Raw genomic sequence first — 17,718 nt, 5'->3', positions numbered from 1 at the left:
AGCCTGATAGTCACAATGTTGTTTCTCCTGTGTCTTTGTTAAACTGGTTAAACTGGGTCATAGGCACAGTCCAAACTCCAGTGAGATGGATATAAAAGACCCTGAAGTATCAGGAAAAGTGGATAGTGGGGGATACCACTGTAACAGACTACGACAATAGTGGTAATTCATTGCTGAATCAAGCAACTTATCTACTTATAACACACTATCAACTAAGCATAGCAAATAACTAAGTTATGTTTGCAAGTTGTAGCTTAGAGCCCTGATGTCCTGCAAAATTATTGGTCATTATTTTAATATAAATTTGTATTTATCAGCACATGTCTTTATTATGAGTTCAGCAACTAACTCCTAATGAAATTACAAACAATTTTACTCCAACTTGTGTCTTTTGTTTCTCTTCAATTCTTTATCATTCTATTCTCTCTATAGAGAGATATAAATAGATACAAATAGATATGGTAAGAGCTTATTTTCCATGCAAACCAATCATTTAAAAGAAGCTGAGGACCACTCTTTAAATAGTCAAGATATGAACCTCCTTAGATCTTGTAGCCAGAGCTAGAGTGGACAGGAGATTTTTTTTTCCTTTTGCCTGAAGGAATTCAGACTCTTGTAGCAGAGAGATTTGGTTCAGTTCATCCAATATGATAAGCAATGCAATTGAGAAAAGCTCCCAGTGCTATTGAAGGGTGAAGATGCTATTCCTAGCCTGGACTAAGCATTTTAAGGAACATTCTTAGTCTAGTACTTGAGCTGAATGGCTAATGTGCTAGCTAGTTTTTATGTCAACTTGACTCAAGCTACAGTCATTTTAGAAGAGGGAATCTCAGTTGAGAAAACACCCCCACAAGATTAGTCTGTGGAAAGCCTGTAGAGCATTTTCTTGATTGATGACCGATGTGGGGGTAGGGGTGCCCAGCTCACTGTGGGCGGAGACCGTGAGTACTTAAAGACAGGCTGAGAAAACTTGGTGTTGAGCAAGCCAGTAAGCAGCATCCTCCATGTCCTCTGCATCAATTCCTGATTCTAGATTTCTGCCTTGAATTCCTTCTCTGAATTCCCTGGATTCCAAGCTGTAAAATGGATTAAACCCTTCCTACCCCAAACTGATGTTGGTCATGGTGTTTTCTTACAGCAATAGAAAATCTAACTAAGACATCCAGGAAGGAGCCAAGGTTGATGAACAAATAGTAGGAATAAAAGCTAGGATGCAGGCAGCCATCAAAATGTGGCCTGGTCCCAAGTCTGAGAAGAGAGAAAAACATTTATCTCTCTAGTCATTTCCCCCTTATAAAGATGGGCTCATTATGGCTTCGTCATAAACCATCAGATGCATATAAGTAAGTTCCCCCAAAGCGATGTCATCCTCATGCACTGATGTCTGGAGGAGAGTGAAAGGGAGATGAAGAGGTGTTTGTTCCTGAGTAATTGAATATGGCTGATTCATTCGAATGAATAGAGAGACCTGGGGTGCAATTCAATACCCATTGAACTGCCATCTCATTTTGACTTATAAATCCCATGCTGACATCTGTACAGAACAAATAGAGTTTGAACCAGTATACAAAATTGCAGAGCTAGAATGTGTGGTAGAAACCACTATTTCCAACCCCTCATTTTATAGACAAGGAAACCAAGGCCTGGGGAACCGAAACCATTGCTCAGAGTGGCACAGCTTCTTCAATGACAGAAAATATTACTCCCATCCAAGTCAGACACTATCCAATCTGAGTTTTACTTAGAAAGTGCTACCAGATTTTATCCGGTGAGGAGAGACTGTGGACACAGAAAGCAGCATCGATGAGACATGATTGGGCTGGTGCTAAGGGGAATGTTCACCGATGAAGAAAAGGTAGCCCATTAGGAATCAGCTGTTGTCTAGCAAAGAGCAAGTTGTGACTCTGTCCCCGACTTTTCCCGATAGAAATGGGGGACAAACAGGGACGTGCCTCCTCCTGTGCAGCAGCACTCTGAGCTACAGTGGAGTAGTGGAAATAAGAACATGAACACTTGTTATTACAACAAGCATGTCTTCCCTTCATGCAGGGACATCAGCTCCTTCAGGATGCATCCAGCCTGGGTGGTAACTAGCTGTTTGGCTGTATGTCTCCACACAGGCCCGTGAGCCCCCCCAAAATACAGAAACACGGTGTTCCATGGAACACAACCAGGAAAGCAGGTAAATTGGCTGAAAAAAAAAAAGCTTTAAAAAAATCTAGAGATTAAGTTGCCTTTTAATCTGGGATTGACTGGGCAAGCAGGTACTACTGTTGCTGTGGGAAGTAATTAAAAGGCATTTCTAGTAAAGAAAGTCCTGACCTGTCTATCAGGCCACTAACTCTTGTTTAAGGGGTGCAATTGTATGCCTGTCATTTTGCTAGGGCAGGGAGTAACAGAAGGTGAATTTGACTGGAACATACATACAAAACGATCAGGGAGCTGCTTCATGGGTGACAAACCTGGAACTCAGACCCTTTGTCCTCTGAAGAGTCCTAGGCAAGACTATGCTGAAGAGGAAGCTCTTTGTAAAGAGATTTGTGGCCATTCATGGAACACACTGTTATATGAAAACAACACACAAACAACAGTCTATAATGTGGGTTATGAGACACTCAATGGCAAAGGCAAAGAGAAAGTAATAGGAATGGGACAGCATCGTGGAATATTACTTTAACTAGGCAAAGATGTGTTACTTCGTTTAGGTTGTGTTTATTTAAGATGTAAAGATGTGTTACATTGTTTATGCTGCATTTGTTTAAGATGTAAAGATGTGTTGCTGTTTTACCTTGCCTGCCTAAGGGCTAATAAAAAGCTGACCTGCCAAGAGGTAGGCAGAGGAAGAACAGGCAGGGCTGGGGGGAAGAGAGAATAAGGAGGAGGGGAAATCTAGGCTTGGGAAAGAGGAAAGGGAGGGGGGGGAGAAAATGAGAGAGCTGCCAAGGGCCAGCCAGCCAGGCAGCCACCAGCCAGGCAGATACAGAGTAGGACATACATAGAGAATGAAAGGTAAGAAGCCCCAAGACAAGACATAGATGAAGAGAAACAGGTTAAAGCAAGTTATAAGAGCTAGTGAACAAGCCTAAGACAAGGCTGAGCATTTACAATTAATAATAAGTCTCAGTGTCATGATTTGGGAGCTGGCTGGTGATCCAAACGAACACCTGCTACAGGACAGGTTTTATCAGAGCCTCTTTAAAAACCAATATTTTTGACATCTGTTTGGTTGAAAACAAAATAACTGTAGACAAATCATGAACTCTGTTTTCCACACGGATGTGGCTTAGCAATTCTAGAAGTATTGCCTCTGTGTTTTAAAACTTAAACAAATTAGTATATTTTAGATCATGGAAACAAATCTTGTTGGCAAAAGTTTTAAAGTCTGGGATGAAAGAAAGCTAAAATGGAAAGGATAATGTGGGACCAGAGTTGGAGGCCTGAACTTTGGTTATAGATACACAGACTGATAATGTATGTGTTAGCATTTCTATTGCTGTGATAAACCACCATGATCAGGAGTGACTACGGGAAAACAGAAAAGGAAAGGAAAGGTTCATTTCATCGTAGAACTCTCATGTTACGCTCCATCACGGAGGGAAGGGAGTCAGAGCAGGAACTCACAGCAAGATTCTGGAGGCGGGGACCGCTTACTGGCCTGTTCCTCATGGTTTGCTCAGCTGCTTCTTTTTTCTTTTTCTTTTTTAAATAAATCACACAAGATTTTATTGTATAATTTGTAACAGCTACTCAATTCTGTAAAGAATTATAAACATCATCTTAATATTTACATATGGTTCCATCAACAAAGCTGGCAAAGACAACAGAACCAAAACAAAATAAAAGCCCAGAGCTCCTAAGAAATGTATATGAATTTATAAAAATTTCAAGAATAAAAGCACGTTAGATACTAAAATCCAACGAATGTGGAAGCTGAAGGGGAAGAGAAAAATGTTGACAGCAGACTGCTTGAACTTTTCTCCTCCCAAACATCTAAAACATCACATATCTCGCTGTTCTTAGTGAGCTTGTAAAACCCAAAATTTCTGATTTCTCCACTGCTTGAAAGAGGTCTGTACTTGTGACCTACAAGTTCTGTCTTCACACATAGGAAGAAACTCAGTTTTTTTTTTTGTTTGTTTGTTTGTTTTGTTTTGTTTTTTTAAATCCAATTCAGCACTTGAATCCACATCTTTTTTTCTTCTGCCCAATAATATTCTCACAAGGCAAGTTATCCATATTCTCCGTGTCACATTCATCAGGCTCCTGAGGACCACAGGATGGAGTTCTGGCCTTCATCGTTAGCTGTTCTTTTGATGTATTTAATGTCACCAGGTCAGAATTATGACCAAACACAAAATGAAGGTCCTTTTTCCGTAAATCTTTTGCTGAAAAATGTGTAGCATTTGCTGTTTATTTTGGTTGGGGTGGATGGTTTTTTGTACTGAGGTGAGAAACTTGTACACTCAACTGTGGCACACTTGGACAGTCACCCACCTTCTGTTCTGAATCATTTCTATTAATAATTAATGTGTGTTCAGAAGCATCAAGAAGTCTTTCCTGCTCATTTTTACATGGAGGTAGCTGTGTAAAATTCTGTTCTATGTCAGGTTCACTGGCATTTAACATACTCACTGTTTTCTTATCACGTACTTTCAACACAGTTGACGAGTTAAGACATGGGTTCCAAAGCAAACACAAGCCTTTGTTCAGGTTTCTGGGTCTCTTCATATTGAAAAATCTGCTCAAGCAGTTGCTCTTTACTTTCTCCCATGTCCTTCTGGAAAATGGGCTCCAACTGTAGCTTCTCCTCTGGTTCAGTGTTTTTCAGGACATTTGCAGACACAGAAGAAAAGGAGCCGATGCTGTATTTTATTCTTAATAGAAAAAAATGTGAACTCCCTTTCAAAACCATGTCAGAGGGAGACTAAGTACCATTTCTTTTTAGGTGTGTCTCTTTCATATTCCACAAAATCAAAAACTAAGTTAGATACAATATCATCAACAACTAGATACTGGATACCAGTTACTTTGTGCAAAGATTTTGTGTTTCTCACTCAGAAGGTGAGTTTCAAGATCTTCATATTTCTGTAAGCAACAATCACAGTATCCTTTTTTCTCTCTCTCTTTTCCTTCAACTGGAGTTGAACTGGGGCCCCACCACATTTATTGCCATCCATATAAATTCTGGGTTTAGGCTGAGCTTGCTTCTCTATGTCAAATGAACTACAAGGCTTGTGCGTAGAGTAGTTTATAGAAGGCACACTGGTCAGCTGAAGGTAGAATGGCCTGTAAGACTGGTTCACATTTTCAACCTTTAAAAAAAGGCTTTTTAAGTCTCCCTGTACTGGCCTTTTGTATTCCAGTACCTGCTTTTTTCCCAAAATTCTTCACAGAAGTACTTGATTTCTTGAGTGAACATAACTCTTCTTCTGTTCAATGTAGTATCTAATGTCATCAATATGAAGAATCTTTACTCCCTGTATTAAGGCATTTGATAATATACTATTAGTAGGAATAAAATCATGATCCTTGAGAGTTTTTTCAGCTAATAATTTTCCTCAGCTCAAACACACTCTGTCCAGAGACTTAAAGGAACTTCCATCATGGTTGGGATGAGGTGAGGTGCTTTTGAAGCACATGTAGATTCTGGACTCTGTACAGGAGAAACTCAACTCAGTGTTTCCTCATACTTTGCTTCCTTTTTATTTGAAACAAGATAACTGATATCTTTCCTGCGAAATTCTTCAGCTTGCCCACCAAGATCCTTTATATCCTTTTGTAGTTTTTCACATATGGTGATGGAAGGCAAGTCAAGGTAAAATATTTTTCCACAAAGAGGCTTACATTTGAGTTTTTCCAGCCTATTATCAGTTTTTAGAGATTTCAAAGATGGTCTGTTCTTTTCATTTTTGTCTTGGATGCCACCCAGGAGAGGTGCTTTGCTGTGGATTCTCATGATCTCAAGGTTCATGGCAGCCACCCGGCACCTACATACAGGATCTGCACCGGGTGCCACATGTGGCAGCTGCAAACACAGAGCTCCAAGGCCTACCCGCCCCGGCCAGGCACCAGGCCGTGGTGAGTTCAGGGCCGGTTTTGGTGCCAAGCCTCAGAGCAGGAAGGGGCTAAAGTACAGTCGTGTGAACCGCCAGTCTGCTTTTTATACAACCTAAGAAATACAAGAAAATGCCAATACAGGCTTGTCCGCATACCAGTTCTCAATCAGGGTTCCCTCCCCAGATAATTCTAGCTTGTGCCAAGTTGACAACAGAATAATCAGGACAGTTATCCTCTTTTAAATGTTATGCACCAGTATATTACTAATAAACCATAGCCTTTCCTTTCTTGTTAGCCACCAAGATCTCATTTTAATATCAAGCTCACAACATAAACCATCGTATAATCTCAAAAGTCCTATAGACTTTCAAAGTTCACCTGCTTCAAAATATCAAAAAAAAAACTCTTTAAAGATGCAAAATCTCTTAATTATGGACTCCTATCAAAAATAAGTTACATAGTTTATATGCAAGGAGAGGAGAACCAAGGCACAGTTGCAATAAAATCAAAGCAAAACAAAATTTCTACAATGTAGAAGTGCAGTGCTTCACACCTGGGAACCACACACGAGCCTTTGGGCTCCAAGGGCCTAAGCAGCCGCACCATCTCCAGTCCTGCCCTCCGGAGCACACATAGCTTGTCTCATGGGTTCAGGGCAGCTCCACTCCATAGCTGATGCTGTCCTTGACAGTCATTCCATGGGACTTGTATCTCCAATATTCTGGGATTGCCATGGCAGTTGAGGCTGTGCCTTCCCCAGTGGTCTCTTGTGGCCTCTCCTCAACGACTCCAGCCCTGCCACACAGTGCCAATCCTCAGCTGCTATCCATGACCCCTTCCTGCCTACATCTGCTGCTATTTATGATAACATAAATAAAATATTGTGGAAGGCCCCCTCCCCCCATAAACTCTTGGTTAATATAAAATGAATGACTAAATTACAAAACCATTACCTTCATAATCAGAGTTACCGACGGGTGCCGAAGCCAGTGGATAAAATTTTGATGAGTACTTACAAGATTACAATAACCTGGAGCAGGATGAGATCGAGTTCAGGAACCTGAGGCACACTGGAAACCTTCCAACTGCTCTCAGCTGGTCCTTAGGCCATATTGCTAAGTGTCATATCTGCAATAGGGTGAAAACCTTTCATATATTTATTCACTTATCAATTCATTGACAATTTCACACCTTTCCACAATGCAATTTGGTCAGATTACCCTGTCATAGCTCTTCCTATGTCCTGCATCCCAACATGTCTCCCTCTTGCTTTTGTGGCTTTTTTTTTTTTTTTTAATGACCACTGAGTTTAACTAGAGTTGCTTGAATGACTTAGGTAGAGGGTTATTTACCGGAGCATTGGCAACTTTCCAGAAAACACCAGTGAAGAAAATGGCTCTCCCCCCCCCCCAGTAGCCATTAACTGCCAAGAGCCCCTTCATCTAGCACTAACCTATGGTTATAAATGGAAATATTTAGAAGGTAGCTTGACAACATGTCAATTTAACAAAACAACAGAAGCAGGTTCCCTCCCAGAAGACGTGGCCTCCCCAGGCATGGGCTTTTGACCAGGTTGTAGTTCGGGGTCTGAATTCCCTCTTGTGTACCCATACTAGTTGTGCCACTACTGCATCATTGGGCGCATCTTGCCCGGCATGGTGTTTGTGTAGTCCACAAGAAGGGAAGACGTTTGGTGTCAGTTCTCCCACAGAGGCCTGCAAGCACCTTCTGGCACTGGGGAAGCTATCCTTCAGAAGAAAAGCTCCTGACCCTGTTCTAGGTTGATTCCTTTATGTCTTGCAACCAAAGTATGTGGTGACTTCAGAAATGAGGTTTTGCTCTCTAGTTCTGGTAGACAACCAAGAGAAATGGTGATGGCCTAGATTGTCTGGGGGATGGGCTTCTGTGTAACCCACACCTGCCACTGCCTACTCCCTAATAACCTATGACTTCTGGGAGCAGTGTTATTTGCTATGAAATATACCTCCATTCAAACTTCCTTTTCATTTCCTTTTACAATTTTTTTATTGATTGTATGTGCATGGGTGGAAGCCATGAGGGCAGCTGAGCATCATTAGAATTGGCAGCAAATGCTATCTCTGGCTGAGTCATCTCTACGGCCCCATCGGCTCCAGCATTTACCAACCCTATCAGGGTTGAGAAGAGTCATTTTTATCGAATATCACTGCATTACAGGCATTGTGCTGGAGGGGATGGTGTATGTATATTGACCCATTCATAACATCAGATACACTTTTCCAAGTCATATCCTTATTTTCAAAAGGAAAAAATTCAAATGATAAGAAATTGCCCAGAAAAATGTCAAATAACCAATGACAGGCAGAGCCCAGAGCCAGAGTCCTTCCTTGCCTTCTGATTTAGCAGTCAGCATTGTTATCTTGCTGTGTGGCTCCGATTCCTCTTAGAGGACTGCTTCTGGGGTGACACAGTACTGAGGTCACAGAGACACTGCTTTGCTTTCTGTTCTATGTTGTTTGAGTCAGGGTTTAGCGTCACACTCACACTCCTGCCTTCGCCTCTGGACCCTGGGGCTCTAGGCATGGTCTACCATAAGGGGCCTCTTACAGAGGCATTCTTAAACACGTCGGTGGTTCCTGTTTTGTTTGTTTGTTTCACCCTCTTTACTAAACACTTAGTTTTCTTTTCCTCCTCTATTAGAGACAGCAACATAGCCACATGTCACTTAATTTTGAGAACCAGTTCTAAGACTCAGATCTTAGATGGCTTCATCATTGTGTAAGAGGTCGCAGAAAAGATTCCTGGGGAAGATACAGAACACACTAAAAGGTTTTATTAGCAGGAGAGATGTGATCTGGCTGGCCGTGGGAAAGAACAGAGTAGGGGAAGAGCAAAAACCAGCAGAGGGAAGACCAGCATGGGATGACATCACAGCCCAGGACGACTGCTGGGTTTCACAGGAGGGATGGTGGCGAGCTAGGCTGGGCCTCAGCCTATGGCCTGCACAGTGACTTGAGTGATTACAGTACTGATGAGAGGCAGGAAGAGGGTCCTGGCAGGTGCTGGTCTAAGGTAATCCGGAACATTGAAGGGTCTCAAGAGACGGTTGGAGAGTTATATCCGAGTACAGGATCTGCAGGTCTCTCACTATTGAGACCCGGACTGAGGAGAGGGCTCAGTTACAGAAGCAGTACAGGAGTGAAGTTCCTGGGGAATGGAGGCAGGCTGAGGAGACACAACTGTGCTTAGAGATGGCAAAAGACGATGGAGGAGACTGGGGGCGGGAATATTCAGGAAGACACGCAAGGTTCAAGGCAAGGGTTTCACAGGCAAGGACACAGGATGCAAACAGAGAGAATGGATCTCAGATGTACTGGGAAGGCCCTGTGGGATTTGAACCTTCAGAAGAGCAGATGTTGAAAATGAATCCAGATTTCCAGTAGGTTAAGGAGACATTGGCCTTCTTGGAAGAAAGAGATCACTGTGAACACCTCCAGAGACACAGGCATCTCACCCGCTGGCCACCTCACACCATTGTCCCTTCTTATGGAGCTAGAACCTCAGACCCTGGGGGGCCTCTCAGGCAGGCCTGCACCAGACACGACTACACACTATGGTAGAGAATCTTACATGTGTCTCCCTTCTGGGACCTCCATCCTGTATTGCCTCTTCAGACAGACCTGGAAGTTGGCCCCAGAGAAGACCCTATGGCATTAGCGTTCTGCTCTATTCTTCCATACCATAAGAACCAGTTTCTTTCCATTTCCTCTTATTATACCAAAGGTTTACCAACTGGTTTCTATCTTTGACCCAGAACAAAATATGCAAATATATGAAAATATAGTTTAAAGAACAGTCTCATGAAACACAACTTACTACAGTGAAAATATTTGCATTTTCCATCCTAATCTGTTTCATTCTTTAAATGCTGGTCCTGGCCCACTATGTTCATTTAGTCATTTGCAAAACTGATTTAATGAAACACACTAGGACATAAAAGGGTCAAAGGAAAAGCACCCCCCGGTGTCCTTGTCCCCCCACCTCCATTTGTCCCAAAACCTGTACCTGGGGGCTGACAGGCTCTCCCCTAAAGCTCTGAGAACTGCTCTCAAACTACAGGCTGCTAGCCCAGAGCTTATCTGAATTTCCACTGTGACCCACCACCATGCAAAGTTGAAGCTAGGTAGTAAGATTTAGACATGAGCAAAGTTGGGAAGGCTCCTCTTTTGAACCAGTTGCCTAGGCTACTGTACCTGTAGGATTCTGAGGCCAAGTAACAGCCAGGATCATTTTCATTCTGTGCCTCTGGGACCCTAATAACACCATTTGTGGAAGACATTCCCAGTGTGAGAAGTATGGCCATCATATCACACAGGCCAGTTCCCCCTGACATTCAGCTGGACAGTGGAGCAGGGCTGCCATGTGCTGACTTTTGCTCTCTCTTCAGACCTCCCTGAAGGTAGACTACACCAAATCATTTCCCTCTTTCAACAGAATACCATGTTCACCTTGCATCTTATTTACAATGGCTTTTCTGCTTCAGTTCAGGAATTGCCAGGATTTGGGGATTGGCCTGGACCACAGCAGAAGTATGTTGCCTGAGGAATAGCAGAAATCTTTTGTCAGCTGTCGAGAGCTGCCCACAACTGTCATCAACACTTGAGTGCCCTAGAAGTCTTCTGGAGACCTGATCCATTGCATATCTGCAATGAGCCAGACCCTGAGCTGGGCCTCAACTTCTCCCTGGTGAACAGAATTCCACCTGTGGCTTCGGTTGATCACACTCAGCTGAAAGATGAGTGAAGAAAGATGGGTCTCTCTCTCATCAGAAGAATTTGATCAACTCCAGAAATACTCTGAATGTAAGTTCTGACATTTACAGACATGGCATGGGACTTCCTCTCTTCTGGGAGATAAGTCCCAGGGGCAGGGTTATTGCAAAGCCATGGAGAACGAGGCTAGACAGCTACAATCACTTGATAAACACAGAATTTGTGCTTTCAGTCTAAAGATATAATCACTCTTAGGCTCTCATAAATAATCCACACTCACCAGAGAATTTGGAGTGCACACTGGAGAAAATAAGGCTGGTATAAAAACCAACAATGCACTCAGCAAGCCCTTCAGAATCTGCTTGGGTTGAGGCAGAAGCATGTATGACCACTATTACCTGCCCAACTCAGGGACCCAGGCCAAGTGCTCTGTGGGCAGACTTTTCTGCCCACAGCCAGCTCCCAAATAACCACACAAAGACTTATTATTAATTATAAATGTTCAGCCAATAGCATAGGCTTATTTCTAACTAGTTCTTATAACTTAAATTAACCCATATTTCTTATCTATGTTCTACTACATAGCTCAGTGCCTTTCTTCAACACGGCATGTTTATCTTGCTTCTCCCTGTGTCTCCTGGCAACCGTGCCCTCCTTCAACCCAGAGCACTCTCCCTGTGTGCACCCAACCTCTTCCTGCCGAGGTATTGGCCAATTGGCTCTTTATTAAAGTGAGAGCAACACATTTTCACAGTGTACAAAAAGACTGTTCCACAACAGTGCTCACTCTGCTTCTCAGCGCTGTGATGCCACAGCTTATCACCCCCCGAACCTCCACATCTTCATGGGTATACCGGGAGGACTGGACCAGGGGCTGGGATATGACTTAGTTGGTAAAGTGCCAGACACTTGGCATGAGAACCTCAGTTTGTATCCTCAGCACACATGTGAAAAAAGAAAGAAAACTCCAGGTCCTGTGGCAGGTGCCTGTCATCCTAGGGCTGGAAAGAGAGACAGGAAGATCTGTGGTACCTGCCGGACAGCCAGTCTGGATGAACCAGCAAGCTCAGGTTCAGGAACAGACTCAGATTTTTAAAAAGTGTGGAGAGTGACTAATGAAGATACTTGATATTGACCTCTGGCCTCCATGTGCACACATGCACACATACATATCACATACATATGTGTACACCTACACACACATGCACACACACAAAAGAGTAGACACAGCTTAAGTTCTTATTCAAGCCTAATGACCTGAGCTCCATGTATTCCCTGAGATCAACAGGGAGCTGGTGGCATTCCGGGACCCAGTTCTCCTTTCCAGCCTTGGTGGGTGTACAGAAACTGTGCAGTGTTGGCTGAGAACAAGGGTAAATTCACTTTAACTCAACCCACTCTTCAAGAGGTGAAATCACACACAGAGGCAAGGCCTGTCCTGTGGGGTGCAGAGTCCTGTCCAGCAGTCTGATCTGTGCACATGCAGATCACAACTCAAAGGCTCAGAAACACAACAGGCTAACTTCATGTAAAGGCACAGGGAGTAAAAAGACAGGAAAGCAGTATGGGAGACAGTTGTACCACGGTGGGGATGATTAAACAACAGAAATTGACTAACTCCAAGCTGTGGAGGCCCTGAGTCCAAAATCAAGACATTGGCAAGTTGACTTTTCTGTGGGCTAGAAAGAATGACCTCTCTCCCGGGCCTATGCCCATAGCTTGTTTATAGCTGTGTTCTCCCTGGAGTCTCTTCCCAGGTATGGTGTGTGTGTGTGTGTGTGTGTGTGTGTGTGTCTGTGGGTGTCTGTGTGTATGTGTAGGTATGTGTATGTTTGTGTGTGTGTCTGTGTGTATATGTCTTTGTGCCCATATTTCTCCTTTTTAGAAGGATACAGTATTAATGATTTGGATACATCCCACTCCTCATCTTAGCTGCTTAGATCTACAATAGCCCTGTATAAGATCACATCTTGAGAGTCTAAGGCTTTTTAACATATGAGTAGGGGACCAGACTGAAGCCATAGGAAAAGAGCTAATGGAGTGAACTCTAATTCAAGTCAGAGAGTCTAAAGGGACAAGGTGAGCAAAGGAGAAGGCAGAGGTCTGGACTGGATGGGGAGAAGGAGCAGAAGGATGAGGAGGGAAGGAGCTAGCATCAAGCCTTTCATGTCAATGTGTGGGCCATGAATCTGGAGGCTGTCTATAAAGAGGCTCACGTCAGGTAGCTGCTATACTGGGAGTCAGGCCTTGGTTGAAATGAAGTCTAGCTTGAGACAAGGAATAAGATTATAGTGTGGAATTCAAGCCAATTTGAGGGAAGTTGTGATGCAAGTGTTATCTATCAGCCTATGGAGAGCAAAAGGAAGCCAGTGGAGGTACCTCAAAACTGAATGTGGCAACAGGAGATCCCGGGACTGATGGAGATAGTTTAGGATGATAAGGATAAAGGTGACAATAGCACACTGCTTACAGATCTGTGTGTACCAGACTCTTAGTAACCAACGAAGAGGAAGACACAGCTCCTGACCGGGGAAGAGATGGGACTCAATGACATCTCCATGTGACAGGTGTTAAGAAGGCTGGAGTTGGCCTTGTAAGGCTCAGACTTGCCCAGCAAGGATGTCCTTGTGCGATCCTTGCACTTAGACACGGGCTGAGAGCCTTGTAGAGTGTGGGAGGAGATGGAGAATGTACCAGACCCTTTGCCAGGATTCCTCTGAGAGCAATGTGCAGTACAGAGAGGTATGAGTAGGAATTCAGGATTAGGCTACAGCTGCAGCCTGACTTTGGAGTCCTGTAGAAACAACAACGGTGTGGGGAGGGAGAGGATGAAGGCATGTTAGAGATTAGAGTGTTAGGAAATAGAAGGGAATAGAGAGAAGTTTAGGGCATGCCTTCGGCTAGGGATTCAAGAAGGACAAAGAGAAGACAGAAGAACTAGAAAAATAGCCACACTAAGAGCCCATGGTAGGTGGGGGAATGTTGGCCACTCCTCTGATCCCCACATGGGAGGCTGAACTGAGTAGTGCTCAGGGGATGCTGTTTCATCAAGAAAGGGGAGGGGGGGAAGACAAAATTCTTGGAAAATGATTAATCCTTAGAGGAAACCTTGAAAAAGTCACTTCCACCAATTTTAGATGCATTCTGGTGTTCAGTCAGATCCCATTGCCATAGCAACCACTCTTCCATAATCACATAAACAGGAGCCTTACAATAGCAAAATGATGAAGGACACAGCACAAGAACTGAAATCTTTGGGGCCAGGGAGGAGGTATGCCACTTGTCTTACATAAGCACACACCTTCCCTGGAGGCCTTCTGGTAGGAGAAGGTATCTGAAAGCTGCTCTTGGAACATTGATCTAAGTCTGTACATGTAATCAGTCACACATGAACACATGTCTATACTTGACAGTCAGTTGAATGTGAAACAACAGCAAAAGTTGTTTATCGAAAAGCTCTTGTGTGTTAAGAAATTGTAAAAGCAAACTGTAGCCCTACCTCTCAGGAAATGGCAGCAGGAAGATGGCATGATGGAGGCCAGTTTGGGCTACATAGCTGATTTCAAGCCTGCCTGGACCATCACCTGTCCTGGTGTAACAAAGAACCAAATAGGCCAGTACATGGAATGTAAGTTCCACATGTTTTAGTTCAGCTTCAAGAAATTAAATAAAAGTGTCTCTTAGAAGTAGTCAATCCAATACAGGCTAGATAGACGATAGAGAGATAGACAGACACACAGACAGACAGACAATCATCAGTCATGACATGACATGAGTTCTAGGAGCGCACCACCAGTACCCTACTGTTTAGAATGCTAACCATCAGGACATGGTATCAAATGCCCTCCACCTTAGAAGGGAGAAGCTGGATGTCTTCTCACCCACACCTCTTTGAGCTCAACCTCTTTTCCCTCTGTGAGGGTTAGAAATCTGCCTACACGGCCTCACAGAATGTGTGGCTAGGGAGAAATCTCTTTGGAACAATGGCACTTGGCACTCGGAGTTTAGTAACCCTTGTCCTTGTAGAGCCTTTTCTGTTATGCTGTTATGTGTTGCCTCTATGGCTGAGTCATCACTTTCACAGGCTCCTGGAAGTGCTGGCCTGCTGCTTCAGCCTCTGACTTTGCTACACATCCCAGCCATGAGGCAGACTCTGAACATTCCCAGTTCTCTGCTGAGAGCCATTTGATCATGATCTGTAGTTGTTGGACCCAGTCATCAATATTTTCCAAAGCATTCCATATGATTCCAACGTGCAACCAAGGTTGAGAACCAGTGGTCTAACATTTCCCTGCTAGAATATAGATACAAGGGACAGGCATGAGCACCCCAACTGATCCCTTTTCTAGTCCTCATTCCTTCAATAAGCTTTTATTGAACATCTGATCTATGGGCTACATGCTCTGAACAAACTGTGAATGGGTAAGGAGGTACAGTTGGAATAAAGTGAGTCAGTGCCTGCTACTAGGCTTCTCCACACATCTCCCATCATGCTCTGTAGTCTGATTCTTCCCCACTGAGACTAGGTAGGCTCCTAGCCCTGGAATTTCTATGGTAACACCATCCTCCATCTTTCAGCCCCTGTAGAAATCACTGCCCGGGCTGTTTTCTTTCTTTGTGTGTTTTTGGCCCCTTGGAAGAATTACAAGGTTTATCTGTTCATCCCAGCCTTCTCCTGGTGCCATTCCACTACCACCACTCTTCAGTTAGGAATTATCTGCAGTTGTTTCAGTGTATAAAATATGTCTGCCTGGTCTTCACCTCACCATCTCTTCTGAGTTGTGAGAGGTGAGCTGTTGGCCAATGTAGTGAGCCTGAACTGTTAATCCATCAACAGGAGTATTGCTTGAGGTTTGTTCACCCAGAGTGAGGTCACCCAACATGACTGGAATTATTGGACCTTGGTCCAGATCTATAGGGTGAGACCCCGAATTCTCCCCAGATCCCAGGTAATTCCTGTGCTCACTGCAGTTCAAGTAACTCTTAGGAAACCCTGAGGAGTGGAGGGTTTGGCACCTTCAAATTTCATTTCCGTATTTGAGTTTTCAGATTCACTTTTGAAACATTGATTCATGGTCAATTCCAATTTTAACAACTGTGTCCACAGCTAGAAGATAGCTTAGAAACTTCGGGGTTCTGGTCCAGATAGTGTGGCTGGTGCTCTGCTATTAACACAAGTCTCTGATTGGTCTGCTTGCTCTTACTGGGAGCATCCCTGCTCTAGAGCCGTGTGGAATGGTCTGTGAAAAAAAAAATGGGTTTTCTTATAAATAGGCTTTACATTTTCTTAAATGCTAGGAACAGATGCTTAATTTAGGTCCCAGGTTTCCTGGCTTACAAAACATAAGGGATAATTGTGTACTAATTTTTTTCCCCTAGAGCAGTTGTAACAGCTAGTGACCTCTCACTGAAGGGAGCCTTCTCCACACCTGACTTGGAGTGGATCTGTCTGATTATGGTCCAGCCAATCTGAGTTTATACAGAACTTAGCCCAACTTTGCCAATTTGCCAAAGAATAATTTGATCTGCTACATTGAGTTCTTTGGTGCTGGCCACTTAAATAATGGGAATTGTCTGCTTCAAATAGTAGCTTCAGACTTGCAACAGTTGTGAGCTTATTTTCTTTTTCTTTTTTAAATAATTACCCAACAAGAGCAGCTACCTCTTAAGGTAGCCCTCCCTCACTTGAAAGAACATAACCAGATGGCAGAACAGTGCTCCTCATCACGGCTCACATTTTAATCCACCAGGAAGCTTTGCAATGGATTATTTGCGGACAGTCCCAATTGATGTGACTTAGTAGATCTTGAGAGCATGTTTTGGCACACATGGCAGTCACCCAGGTGACAACTCTGACACTAAGCCAGATTTCAGAACCACAGTCCTAGAGTTTTGAAGGTCCTATCTCCTGACTTAGTGTTCGTCTAATGGGTAAAGCTGATAGGCAAGATGCAATTACTCAGATATATTAAAAAGAAAAAGGGGACACATGCCTTTAATCTCAGCACTCAAGAGGCAGAAGCTCTGTGAGTTTGAGGACAGCCTGGTCTATAGAGCAAGTTCCAGGACAGCCAGAGTGGTTACACAGAGAAACCGTGTCTCGAAACAGACAAACAAGAAAGGAGGAAAGAAAGGAAAGGAAAAGGAAACAAGAGGAACACACTCACACACTTTCGTTTCCTCTTCTGGTAAGTAGGCAAACATGCAGACAGAGCACTCAGACAAGGAAGGAAGGAAGGAAGGAAGAAGGAAGGAAGGAGGAAGAAGGAAGAAGGAAGGAAGGAAGGAAAAGAAAGTCCTTGGTGGTTTCTTCATCATTCAAAATATCTGTAATGGTTTTGAACCATGAGCTTCACTTGGCATTCAAGAACCCTGTAGACCTGGCCCCAATATACTCTCTGTTTCTAACTTATTATCTGTGTTCTAAGAGAGCCCTCCATCTTGGCTCGTTCTGTCCCCTCTGAGAAGAGTCCTTCAACTTTATACCTGCCTTTAAAAACCCAACTCGGCTGCCACAGACCCCAGGGTAGCTTACAACCAGCCCCACCTGACTCATTTGGTGCCATTATTGCCACCACAATGGCCACGCTTTACCTTGTGCTCACTAATATTTTATCAGCAATAGTGAAAAATGATGAAGGGGAAGAACACTGACTTTTGACCCAAACTAAACCTTAAAACCCTTCCCTTGGGAAAGCCATTTCATTTTTATGAATTTTAACTTCATCATTTGTAGACTGCAGGAATTCTCCCCTTATTTTGTAGAAAATGACTGGGAGAGAGTTTATGAGAATACACAGATAAATATCCCCAATCAGGGGCAGTTCCCATCACCACACCATTCAAGCCTTTCCCCTACCAGAGCTTTCAATAGTCCTTGAAGCATCTTGCTGCCCACACTGCTTTCTGA

General features: G+C 43.5%; 1 protein-coding gene and 1 pseudogene across 4 annotated transcripts in view; one reads left to right on the top strand and one right to left on the bottom strand.

Moving 5' to 3' along the window:
* The window catches only part of Dgkg (diacylglycerol kinase gamma), a 193,012-nt gene that overhangs the window by 25,243 nt on the left and 150,051 nt on the right, over positions 1-17,718 (top strand). For 2 of the 4 annotated variants that reach the window (XM_051191208.1, XM_051191207.1), the window contains exon 2: positions 10,585-10,898. In XM_051191208.1, coding sequence (XP_051047165.1) covers positions 10,832-10,898 — 67 coding nt within the window. In that variant the 5' untranslated portion in view covers positions 10,585-10,831. Of the gene's footprint in view, positions 1-10,584; positions 10,899-17,718 lie in introns of those variants that run through there. The other 2 variants (XM_051191210.1, XM_051191209.1) reach the window with 2 other exon arrangements.
* On the bottom strand, positions 3,908-7,714 carry LOC127227214 (protein DBF4 homolog A-like; annotated as a pseudogene).

Source organism: Phodopus roborovskii, unplaced genomic scaffold (genome assembly GCF_943737965.1).
Source record: "Phodopus roborovskii unplaced genomic scaffold, PHOROB, whole genome shotgun sequence".
Classification (NCBI taxonomy): Eukaryota; Metazoa; Chordata; class Mammalia; order Rodentia; family Cricetidae; genus Phodopus; species Phodopus roborovskii.
The sequence above is the reverse complement of the archived record's forward strand: the minus strand, read 5'-3'. Positions and strand labels throughout refer to the sequence as shown.